Source organism: Mustelus asterias, chromosome 8, assembly GCF_964213995.1.
Source record: "Mustelus asterias chromosome 8, sMusAst1.hap1.1, whole genome shotgun sequence".
Lineage (NCBI taxonomy): Eukaryota > Metazoa > Chordata > Chondrichthyes > Carcharhiniformes > Triakidae > Mustelus > Mustelus asterias.
This window is the reverse complement of record NC_135808.1, coordinates 39344801-39358043: the sequence shown is the minus strand read 5'-3', so window position 1 is coordinate 39358043 and position 13243 is coordinate 39344801. Positions and strand designations below refer to the sequence as shown.

General features: G+C 45.1%; 1 protein-coding gene across 1 annotated transcript in view; it reads right to left on the bottom strand.

The window, feature by feature from the left end:
* Positions 1 to 938: 938 nt before the first annotated feature.
* LOC144497075 (uncharacterized) overlaps positions 939 to 13243 on the bottom strand; it is a 257791-nt gene continuing 245486 nt past the window's right edge. The window contains exon 3 of the mRNA XM_078217818.1: positions 939 to 4858. Coding sequence (XP_078073944.1) covers positions 4538 to 4858 — 321 coding nt within the window. The 3' untranslated portion in view covers positions 939 to 4537. The remainder of the gene's footprint in view (positions 4859 to 13243) is intronic.

The window sequence follows — 13243 nt, the reverse complement described above, 5'->3', positions numbered from 1 at the left end:
CTAATACAAGAGAAATATTGTAAGTTGTCAGCTGTGGCTTAGTTAGCATTCTCATCAGAAGTTTGAGTTCAAGTCTCACTCCAGAGCACTGAGGCTGACACTCCACTGCAGTACTGAGGGAGTGATGCATTGTCAGAGGTATCATCTTTTGGATGAGTTAAACCAAGACTCCATCTGCCCTCTCAAGTAATTGTAAAAGGTCTCATGACACTACATTGTAGAAGAGCAGGGGAGTTATTCCCATTGTCCTGGTCAATATGGATTTCACAACCATCATCGCAAAACACTATCTTGTCATTTTCACATTGGGTGGTACAGTGGCTAGCATTGCTGCCTCACAGTGCCAGGGACCTGAGTTCAATTTTCGGCTTGGATGGCTGTCTGCGTGGAGTTTGCGCGTCCTCCCCCTGTCTGTGTGGGTTTCCTCCAGGTGCTCTGGTTTCCTACACAGTCCAAAAAGGCATGCTGGTTAGATGCATTAGCCATGCTAAATTCTTCCTCAGTGTGCCCGAATAGTCGCTGGAGTGTAGCGACAAGGGGATTTTCACAGTAACTTCATTGCAGTCTTAATGTAAGCCTACTTGTGACACCAATAAATAAACGTTAATAAATTGCTGTTTGTGGGAGCTTGCAGTGCACAAATTGGCTGCCATGTTTCCTACATGACAACAGTGACTACACTTAAAAAAGCACTCCATTGGCTGTAAAGTGCTCTTCGCCTGTGTTTGTGAAAGTTGTTAGGTAAATGCAAGACATTCTTTCTGAGAGAAACATTCTGCTTCCTGTGAACTAGAAATTCTAAACCCATTGATGGAGAAAGTATACCAGCCCACAATGACATTGAGCAATAAATATATTGTGTATAAGACCCTTACTACAGACTCCTGAGTGTTTCAGTGAATAGGAACACACCATGCTGACAAATCAGGAAATCTGGGTTAAGTTTTTAAAAAGTGAATTTATTGTGAGTTATAAATCAATACAGAAGATTGATAAAACAAGAGACAAACAACAATTATTCAACTTATACCAAACTTTGACGCAACCAAAATTACAAAGCATTTGGAAATGACTCAAGATATTTACTAGAACATGAAATGAATTTTGGAAGAGTGTAAGGTGAACATATCACACCGTTATTACATCGAGGCATGATGGGCTGAGGAAACTCAGGTCTGCAAAGACTCACCCCTAGTCGCTCACCATTCTCAGGACAGGAGAGTACTGGTATCAGTCAAATACCCGTCACCTGAATAGGCTCTGTCTATAATTCACATCTCCGATTAAAGCAGGGTCTGATTCTACCCCCTACCCACTCCTGAGAGCTGGCTTACTTTACTAACTCACATCAGGAGAAAGTCTCAGAATGCTACAGACAGATGTTTCTTTAAACTCTGTGCTTTAGTCTGGCTCCCAATTCCGATGGTCATGTATGTGTACGTGGTGGAAGATAAAGGGCATGTATTGAGATTGAGACCATAAGACCATAAGACATAGGAGCGGAAGTAAGGCCATTCGGCCCATCGAGTCCACTCCACCATTCAATCATGGTTGATTTCAACTCCATTTACCCGCTCTCTCCCCATAGCCCTTAATTCCTCGAGAAATCAAGAATTTATCAATTTCTGTCTTGAAGACGCTCAACGTCTCGGCCTCCACAGCCCTCTGTGGCAATGAATTCCACAGACCCACCACTCTCCGGCTGAAGAAATTTCTCCTCATCTCTGTTCTAAAGTGACTCCCTTTTATTCTAAGGCTGTGCCCCCGCGTCCTAGTCTCCCCTGTTAATGGAAACAACTTCCCTACGTCCATCCTATCTAAGCCGTTCATTATCTTGTAAGTTTCTATCAGATCTCCCCTCAACCTCCTAAACTCCAATGAATATAATCCCACGATCCTCAGACGTTCATCGTATGTCAGGCCTACCATTCCTGGGATCATCCGTGTGAATCTCCGCTGGACCCGCTCCAGTGCCAGTATGTCCTTCCTGAGGTGTGGGGCCCAAAATTGCTCACAGTACTCCAAATGGGGCCTAACCAGTGCTTTATAAAGCCTCAGAAGTACATCCCTGCTTTTGTATTCCAAGCCTCTTGAGATAAATGACAACATTACATTGCTTTCTTAATTACGGACTCAACCTGCAAGTTTACCTTTAGAGAATCCTGGACTAGGACTCCCAAGTCCCTTTGCACTTTAGCATTATGAATTTTGTCACCGTTTAGAAAATAGTCCATGCCTCTATTCTTTTTTCCAAAGTGTACGACCTCGCACTTGCCCACGTTGAATTTCATCAGCCACTTCTTGGACCACTCTCCTAAACTGTCTAAATCTTTCTGCAGCCTCCCCACCTCCTCAATACTACCTGCCCCTCCACCTATCTTTGTATCATCGGCAAACTTGGCCAGAATGCTCCCAGTCCCGTCATCTAGATCGTTAATATATAAAGAGAACAGCTGTGGCCCCAACACTGAACCCTGCGGGACACCACTTGTCACCGGTTGCCATTCTGAGAAAGAACCTTTTATCCCAACTCTCTGCCTTCTGTCTGACAGCCAATCGTCAATCCATGTTAGTACCTTGCCTCGAATACCATGGGCCCTTATTTTACTCAGCAGTCTCCCGTGAGGCACCTTGTCAAAGGCCTTTTGGAAGTCAAGATAGATAACATCCATTGGCTCTCCTTGGTCTAACCTATTTGTTATCTCTTCAAAGAACTCTAACAGGTTTGTCAGGCACGACCTCCCCTTACTAAATCCATGCTGACTTGTCTTAATCCGACCCTGCACTTCCAAGAATTTAGAAATCTCATCCTTAACGATGGATTCTAGAATTTTGCCAACAACTGAGGTTAGGCTAATTGGCCTATAATTTTCCATCTTTTTTCTTGTTCCCTTCTTGAACAGTGGGGTTACAACAGCGATTTTCCAATCCTCTGAGACTTTCCCTGACTCCAGTGACTTTTGAAAGATCATAACTAACGCCTCCACTATTTCTTCAGCTATCTCCTTTAGAACTCTAGGATGTAGCCCATCTGGGCCCGGAGATTTATCAATTTTCAGACCTTTTAGTTTCTCTAGCACTTTCTCCTTTGTGATGGCAACCATATTCAACTCTGCCCCCTGACTTTCCTGAATTGTTGGGATATTACTCATGTCTTCTACTGTGAAGACTGACGCAAAGTACTTATTAAGTTCCTCAGCTATTTCCTTGTCTCCCATCACTAGATTACCAGCGTCATTTTGGAGCGGCCCAATGTCTACTTTTGCCTCCCGTTTGTTTTTAATGTATTTAAAGAAACTTTTACTATCATTCCTAATGTTACTGGCTAGCCTACCTTCATATTTGATCCTCTCCTTCCTTATTTCTCTCTTTGTTATCCTCTGTTTGTTTTTATAGCCTTCCCAATCTTCTGACTTCCCACTACTCTTTGCCACATTATAGGCTCTCTCTTTTGCCTTGATGCATTCCCTGACTTCCTTTGTCAGCCATGGCTGCCTAATCCCCATTCTGAGAACACCAACAATATGCTGATCATCACAATGTGCAAAGCCTTTTTGAAGTCACCAGGGCTATCTTTCGACCAAGGTCAAATGGACAAAATCCAATTCGTTCACAAGATGTTGTTTCTCTTCTTAAGGAAGACAATGTCAAATGTCATCTGTTAATGCTGGAAAGAACATTTTGAACAACTTCTTGACCATGAATCCACAGTGACAGCTGATACTCTCCAGTCTATCCCACAATGCCTGTGGTAGAATCCCTGGGTAAGTCACCATTGATGGGAGAGCTGCAACAATCCAACAGATGAAAAACTACAAAGCCTGAGGTCCGAATGGTATTCCAGCTGAGAGCTTCCAAGCTGGTGGACTTCTGCTCATATCAAGACTCCATGAACTCATCCTACAGATTTGTAAGGAAAAAGAACTCTCTCTGACTTCAGGAATGTGACTTTGTAAGAAGGGAGATAAATCATGCTGTGGAAACTATTGAGGTATTTCCCTCTTGTCTGGAGCAGGGAAAATCCTGACAAATTCTCCTGAATCACCAACTTCATGTAGATGAGGAAATACTCCCAGGCACACTGACATCGGTGCATAAGCAGCAGCTTCTCTACATATTGATGTCTTCTTTCTTGATATTTGTTGATCTGGTCTAAGGTTAAATTGGCCTTCATAAAATGATTGGACTGATGGTGGGAGAGGTTGGAGACAGACACTGCTGAGACAGACAGTGCTTTGGAAGGACAGCTCCCCTGTGTGAGCACTGGAAGGTAAACAACTCTGAGTAAGAGAAGCAGATGAGCCGGCTCTAAGACCGTGTGGAGATGTCGAGAGAGGGAGATTAGGTGAACAATCCTGGCACCTGTCACGCTGGAAGGGCTTATCTCCCATGTGGGTTCACTGATGTTCCTGGAGGTCTGACAACCATATGAAGACTTGATTTGAAAACTCACACTGTCTCCCCTGTATAAATCCACTGGTGTCCCACAAGGGTCGATGTCATTGTGAAAGCTTTTCAGAACTTCACATCTGAATGGTCACTCCCCGGTGTGGATTCTCTGATGGAGCAGGAGGTACGATGACCTTGAGAATGACTTGTCACACACCTCACACTTGAATGGCTTCTCCCCAGTGTGAATGCGTTTGTGAACACAGAGATTTGAAGAGCACGAGAAAGATTTGGCACACACCTTGCATGTGAACAGCTTCTCCCCTGTGTGAATCTGTTGGTGCAGTCGGAGGGTCGATGAACATGAGAATGATTTGTCACACACCTCGCATGTGAATGGTTTCTCCCCTGTGTGAATGCGTTGGTGTACGTGGAGGTTTGTCAATTGTGAGAATGATTTATCACACTCCTCGCATGTAAATGGTTTCTCCCCTGTGTGAATACGTTGATGGAGACGGAGGGTCGATGACTGTGAAAATGATTTCTCACATATCTTGCATGTGAATGGTCTCTCCCCTGTGTGAACCCGTTGGTGTAGACGGAGATCTGATGACCAAAAGAATGATTTTCCACATGCGTCGCATGTAAATGGTTTGTTCCCTGTGTGAATGCGTTTGTGTACGTGGAGGTTTGAAGACCTTGAAAATGATTTCTTACACACTTCGCATTTGAACGGTTTCTCATCTGCGTGAATGCGTTGGTGTTTGAGGAGGTTTGATGACTGCGAGAATGATTTGTCACACACCTCGCACGTGAATGGTTTCTCCCCTGTGTGAATGCGTTGATGTACACGTAGGGACGATGATTGTGAGAATGATTTGTTGCACATCGCACACATAAATGGCTTCTCCCCAGTGTGAACCCGCCAGTGTGTCAACAGGGCATGAGACTCTGCAAAGCCCTTGTTACACATCTCACACTTGAATGGCTTCTCTCCAGAATGAATGTGTCGATGTTTCACAGTGGTTGATGACCTTGCTTGATCATTCACCTCACACGAGAATGGTTTCCCTTCCATGTGTGTGTTCACGTGTTACAGTTGGGCCAACAGATGGATCTTGTGTGTTAAGAGAGCTTATGAGCCTGTGGAGCCCTCCTTGCACACCTAGCATTTGAATAGCCGCTCACCAACAGGAATGAGTCAGTGGTCCATGAGGCTCGATGATTGATTGAAGCTCTCACCACACTTGGAGCCCACTCACACTTCTTCCCAGCCTCACCGTAACCGATCTTCCACAGCCAAACCTGATGATATGTCAAAGCTCCCCTGGCCTAAATGATTTTCAGATGATGGTTTCACTGCCCAACCTTTCTGTGTTGAGCAATGCTGCAAAGGAACTGGATGTCTTCCCACAATTAGACCGTGGGTGATGGTCAAGATTTATCTGCAGTGTCTATCCTCTCTGTATTCTCTGGTGCATAAAGGTCCAGTCCTTCTGTAAAACAGGAAAAGAAAACATCATTTTCTCCAACTCCATTGCTGAAGAGGCTGACTCCTCAGAGACTGTGCCACAGTGAGTGCCAGTCTACTATTCCCCTGTGTAGTGATCAGATGCAAGTCCTTTCTTTTTCCTCACTTGACTGTCACACACCATTTGTTTCCAGCAGGAACTCGGGATAGTGACCAGCAGCAGACAATGTGGCCAAGAACTTTTCTCAGGCACCGTGAGGACAGTGGAAAAGGCAGTCAGGCAGAGTGGAAAATCGGCTATCAATTCGCCATGAGCTCAGGTCGTTCTGGTGAGGACCAGTTTTACCCTTCGAGAATGTATTTAATGTAAAAACACTCAAGAGAATTGTTAATTCAATGGATATTTTGAAATTTCTCCCCTCGTTTTACAAAACATACTGGATAGGAAGTGCTAAAAGCCAAGGAAAATATTGCTTCAGTGTAGCTGATTGAAGGGTTCTGGTTTATCCTGGGCAATTTGACACACTGCACTCACTCACATCCTAAATTCAGCTATCAGACACAGCACTGGGCAAAACTATCAAATCCAAGCCCAGGCTTCTGGGAAAGGCCGAGGCCTTCAGGTAAAATCTTTAAAGAAAACATTAAAATACATTTCAATAAATGTCTCTGTCCCTCCCAGATAATTACATCTCACCTTCTCATATTCAGTAATGACCCATCAACAAAACTCAGCCTGTAAATCAGAAGGGAAATGCTTCCAATAAACACACTCAATATCCAACACACAGCTCCAATCAAACAGCTCAGCGCTCTGATTGACGGATCAAACACCCAATAGATACATCGATTATACAGCACATCCAATCATATTAGAGGGGCGCGCGCCAATGACGTCGTGCGCAGCCACATTCTCGACTGACTCTCAATCGGTTGGAACTACATGTGGCCCCGGGCCTGCGCAATGAGGAGCGGCAGTATGGAATTAGGGGAAGAGCCAGTCCGCGGTGCCTGATGGGAGTTGTAGTTCTGCCGCGCGCAGCGGCGGTTGGCTCCGAGCGTTCGGGAGTTGGAATGTGAGGAAGCGCGAGCCCCGAGCGGCTGAATCGAATTGAAAAGCAGAGATTGACCCATGGTAGGAACCAGAGCGATGGCGGTGGGAAGATTCCAGTAAGAGTTTTAACAACACCAGGTTAAAGTCCAACAGGTTTATTTGGTAGTAAATACCATATTCACCCTTGCAGGAAAAATCGCAGCAGTCTCAATGACTGGAGAACACAGAAGAGTTGTAGGGGGAGGATAGTGTGGTTGGCCGTGTCAAAGGCTGCAGAGGGGTTGCTTCTCTCTCCACAGATGTTTCCTGACCTGAGGATTTCCAGCACTTTCTGAATCTCTATCAGATTTCCAACATTCACAGGATTTTGCCCCATTGGATTCCAAGAGCTGTCTGTGTGCACTTTAGGGAAGTGTAGATTATGGGCTGATTTGATGGAGCTTTGAAAATAACAACAGTTTATCTTCATGACTTCATGTGGACAAATTATTTCAATTGGAGAGGTCAGGGAGGACCAAAAGTCATATGTGCTTTCGGAGGATGTAGAGATCCTTCAAGGTGATTTGGACAAGTTGAGTGAGTGGCAAATTAATGGCATATATAGTAGAATTTGGATAAATGTGAGGTTATCCACTTTGGTAGCAAAAATAAGAAGGCAGATTTCTATCTGAATGGCTATAATTTAGGAGATGGGAATGTGCGATGAAACCTGGGTGTCCTTGGACACCAATCACTGAAGGTAAGCATGCAGGTGCTGCAGGCTGTAAAAAAGATAAATGGTATGTTCGTCTTCATTGCGAGAGGATTCAAGTACAGGAGCAGGGATGTCTTGATGCAATTATACAGGGCCTTGGTGAGGCCACAGTTGGAATATTGTGTGCAGTTTTAGTCTCCTTATCTGAAGACAGATGCTCTTGCTTGAGAGGGAGTGTAGAGAAGGCTTACCAGACTGATTCCTGGGATAGCAGGACTGACGTATGAGGAGAGAGTGAGTCGGTTAGGATTGTATTCACTGGAGTTCAGAAGAATGAGGGGGATATCTTGAAACCTATAAGATTCTAACAGGACTAGACAGGATAGATGCAAGAAAGATGTTCCTAATGGGGGTGTCCAGAACCAGGAGTCACAGTCTGAGGATATAATGTGGACCGTTTAGGACAGAGATGAATTTAGGGAATACTCTGCAATTTGTCCAAGATTTGTGAGGAGGGGAGATGGTGGCATAGTGTAATGCCACTGGGCTAGTGAAACAGAGTCGCTGGCTAATGCTCTGGAGACACGGCTTCAAATCCCACCACAGCAGCTGGTGAAAATGTCAATTCAATTCATAAAATCTGGAATTGAAAGTTAATCTCTGTAAAGGTGATTATTAAACGATCACTAATTGCCACAGACTTTGCCAGTGATGCCTACAGCCCATGAAAGAATAAAGAGAACATAGCAATCTGGGAATTGTACTGTGTGATTTTGACTGAATGATGTCACAGTTTTGAGTGTGATCTGTAGATTTGCTCATTCTTCTGATAACTCGGTTGCAGCTTTTTGGGCTTAATCATGGTCACTGATCACAGGCTGATGTTCTTGATAAGCCTTTTCACATTGGGTCTGGAACTGGCCCATGTATACTAAATTTGCCTGGTTCCTCTGCTTCTGCTCTATCACTTTATTATTTATTTTCTGCACCTCCTGCTTCATCTCATCTAACTCCTGTCTTAACTTAGTATTTTTGCAATCTTTCTCTTGTAGCTGCTCTGTGTTATCGATGTAGACTTGCTCAGCTTGGAAGCGTACTTGCCAAGGTGTTTTTTTCCCAAAACGTTTGTTCTGCGGGTCCTGGACCCGACATTGGTTTACTGCAGTACTTGACCCACTTGGGCCACTTCTCATTTCGGTACTTCCTTTGTACCTCTTCCCACTCTGGGCACTGTGCCATTTTTTTCTACTCTCTGTCTCCCTCGGGTTTGACACAAGGTTGTGGGAGTTGACCAGCGTTGGGGTATAGCTTTTGCTAAACACTGGTTCCAGTCCCTCTAAGTCTAAGGTATACCAGAAACGCACATCGTACCTCTCTGACACTCCGGAGATAGGTCTTACCCCTTCTCCTGGCTGACTCAAGAGTTTACCCACACCCTTTACTAACCTAGTTTTAAACTCTGCCATTTGTTTGCCTCACTTTTCAAAATACCTGGTTTGTGGCCCTGTTGCTGGTTGGTTGCCTCTATCCTCATTCACCCACTTGAATTCTGCCTGTCACGTGGGGCAGCTGGCCTCTTATTTAAGGCTCAGACTGGATGTTTGAGAATACAAAGCTAGTGGGTTTGACTTTGGAGAAACTTAGGGTCACTTCGTATTGAAACCCACCCAGGGGCACCAAATATTGCCTGTGAAATATTTTATATAGACACATCAACCGGTTTATTACTCAAAGGCGCCTTTACCCAAGTGGTGTTACTTTGAGAAAAGCAAAGGACTGCGGTTCAAACTTAGTTTTACAAAAACACTTGCAAGTTAAAGAAACAAGTCTGACACAAATTAAATTAATTTTCCCCAAACTTGGCTGGGGTCACTCTGGTGAACTTGACCAAGCTGTTGGATTCAAATCATTGAGATTGCATCGACACATGAACTCAGGTTCTTCTTCATACACAGATAGATCTCATATGTCCTCTTCCATCATCACGGGTTTGTAGGTTGCAGCAGGCCAGTCGAGTTTTCACTGAGAGTTGTCTTCAAATGTCCATTTTTATCCTCTCAGTCCTTCTGGGATGTTCTCTGGCTTTAAGCCAATGGGGTCACAGGGCAGGAGTCAATGAGGTTAGGCCAGGTCATCCTGGGTGCACATATCCCCTTTCAAACTATGGTTCCAGGGAGCTTGGCTGAAACTGGGGAACACACAAACATAATGGGGGGTTGGGGGGAGGGGATCGGGGGGAGGTCGGGGGGAGGGGTCGGGGGGGTCGGGGGGAGGGGGGGGGGGGGGAGTGGTGATGCTCCCAAAAATATTCTAAGTGTCAAATTCACGTAAAAACTGGAGTAAATCATGCTGGTTTTTCTCAGCGGAGTTTCAAAATGAATCTCCCACACTCTGTGCACTGCAGAATGCACTAGCGTAAATCAGTCCAAAAACCAGTTGGCGGGGCCTAATCCTGCTGGAGAGGCCGGCAACATAGCATTGAGCAGGCCACTGCGCACGTGCCGATCTGTCAGCGCCAAAGGTAGCACATACCCAGTAGCCCTGCACTGCCGGTCTGACCCGCAACCCCCACATCACCCGCCGCCCCAACGCAATAAGAGCGTGAGAGAGAAATCATTCAACTGTGAGGTGTGTGATCGAGCTTTCGCACATCCATTAACATTCAAGAATCAACAACACAGTCACACTGGGGAAAAGCCATTTGAATGTGAGGTTTGTTACATGGGCTTTGCACCGTTCTCAGGCCTGATGAAACGCCAGCTCATTCACACAGAGGATAAACCATTTAGGTGTGGTGTGTGCAACAAATCATTTTCATTATCATCTACTCTCTGTACATAGACACATTCACACAGGAGAGAAACCATTCACGTGTGAGGTATGTAACAAATCATTCTCATCATCATTGGGACTTTGCTCACACCAGCGCATTCACACTGGAGAGAAACCGCTCAGGTGTGTGGTGTGTGACAAACCATTTTCTCAGTTATCTAGCCTCCTACAGCACCAGAGCATTCACACAGGGGAGAAACCATTCAAGTATGAGTTGTGTGACAAATCATTCTCACAGTCAATGCATCTCCTGCAGCACCAGAGGATACACACAGGGGAGAAACCATTCATTTGCGAGGTGTGTGATAAATCATCCTCATTATCATCAACTCTCCGCATTCATCAACGTACTCACACGGGAAAAACCAGTCACGTGTGTCGAGAGTGACAAATCATTCACCTCAGCATCAGTACTTTGCACACACAAACACATTCACACAGGAGAGAAACCATTCACATGCGAGGTGTGAGAGAAATTATCATCCGATCTCCGCAAACACTAACGCATTTACACAAAAGAGAAACCATTCAGTTGTGTGGTATGTGATGAATCATTCTCTCAGTCAACACATCTCCTGCAGCACCAGAGGATTCACACTGGGGAGAAACCATTCACATGTGAGGTATGTGATAAATCATTCTCACAGTCATCAGATCTCCATGTACACCAATGCATTCACACAGGGGAGAGACCATTCACATGTGTTGTGTGTATGAAATCATTCTCATCATCATCTGATCTCCACGTACACCGACGCATTCACACAGGAGAGAGACCATTCAGATGTGCGGTGTGTGACAAATCATTATCATCTTCAGATCTCCACGTACACCAACTCATTCACACGGGAGAAACCATTCAAGTGTGAGCAGAGATAAATCATTCTCACAGTCAACGCGTCTCCTGCAACATCTGAGGATTCACACTGAGGAGAAACCATTTCGGTGTGAGATGTGCAAAAAATCATTCTCACGGTCAATGTATCTCCTCAAACACCACGAATTCACACAGGGAAGAGACCATTCAGATGTGTCGTATGTGACAAATCATTTGCTAGATCAGAAAACCTTCGTGAACATTGTCGCATCCACACTGGAGAGAAACCATTCAGGTGTGATGTGTGTGACAAATCGTTCTCACAGTCATCAAGCCTCTGACAGCATCAGAGAATCCACACAGGAGTAAAGCCATTCAAATGGGATGTGTCTCTCAAATCATTCTCATCATCATCAGTACTTTGCTCACATCAATGCATTCACACTGGGAAGGAATCATGTAGGAACCATATAGATCTGCAACAAAACATTCTCACAGTCATCAGATCTCTGCAATCACCAACGCCTTCACACAGGAGAAGAAACCATTCACATGTGACATGGTCTCGCAGTCATCAAAACTCCAGCTCCATCAGAGGATTCACACTGTGGAGTAGCCTTTCAAGTATGAGGTTTGTGATGAAGCATTTGAGACTATTTTTAAAATACTGGTCCACCAATGGTCCCACACAGGAGAGAAACTCTTCAGGTGCAATGTTTGTGGCAAGACTTTCATCCACTCCCTCAAGCACCAGCAGATCCTCACTGGTGGGAAACAATTCAGGTGTAACGTTTGTGACAACTTTTTTGCTCAGTAGATGTATCTACTGAGAAATCGGGAGATAATGCTGCAGCTGTATAGGACCCTGGTCAGACCCCATCTGGAGTACTGTGCCCAGTTCTGGTCGCCTCATTACAGAAAGGATGTGGAAGCCATAGAATGGGTGCAGAGGAGATTTACGAGGATGTTGCCAGGATTAAGTGGTATGCCTTATGAGGATAGGTTGAGAGAGCTAGGTTTATTCTCCTTGGAGAGGCGAAGCATGAGAGGTGACCTGATAGAGGTGTATAAGATGTTGAGAGGTATTGATAGAGTGGATTCTCAGAGGCTTTTACCCAGGGCTGAAATGGTTGTCACGAGAGGCCACAGGTTTAGGGTGCTAGGGAGTAGGTACAGAGGAGATGTTAGGGGTAAGTTTTTCACTCAGAGGGTGGTGGGTGTGTGGAATCGGCTGCCGGTAGTGGTGGTGGAAGCAGATTCGATTGAGTCTTTTAGAGACTTTTGGATAGGTTCATGGAGGTTAGTAAGATAGAGGATAATAGATGAGCCAAGAAGGTAAGGAAATTGTTTGGCGCAACTTGTGGGCCGAAGGGCCTGTTTGTGCTGTAGCCTTTCTATGTTCTATCTCCCGGCACAAGAGAAACTATCGATATAAGATCTGTAATAAAACATTCACACAATTGTTGTACCTCCTGGAACATCAGTGAACTCACATAGAGATTACTGAAACCAAGTTTAAGTAAGTTCACCTGAGAGGGCAGACAGGGTCTTTGTTTAACACATCTGAAAGATGGTATCTCTGAAAGTGCAGCACTCCCTTAGTTAGCTGGACAGCTGGTTCGTGATGCTGAGCAATGCCAACAGCGTATGTTCAAGTCCCGTACTGGCTGAGGTTACCATGACGGTCGCGCCTTCTCAACCATGCCGCTTGCCTGAGATGTGGTGACCCTCGGCTTAAAACACCATGAATCTGCTCTCGCTCTCGCATGCTCTCTCTCAAAGGGGAGAGCAGCTGATCATCCTCTGGGACTATTGTGACTTTCATTTCTGCACATCCCATACTGATGTTGTCAGTTTGAAATGAGGCAAATTCTATCACGGGTTGTAGCATATGCACCTTCTGGCCATCTGCTCCTGGACATGCCTCTGACAAAGGAGTAGTCAAGTCACAGGGCCAGGAGAGACACAGAACAAATTAGGGTCCCT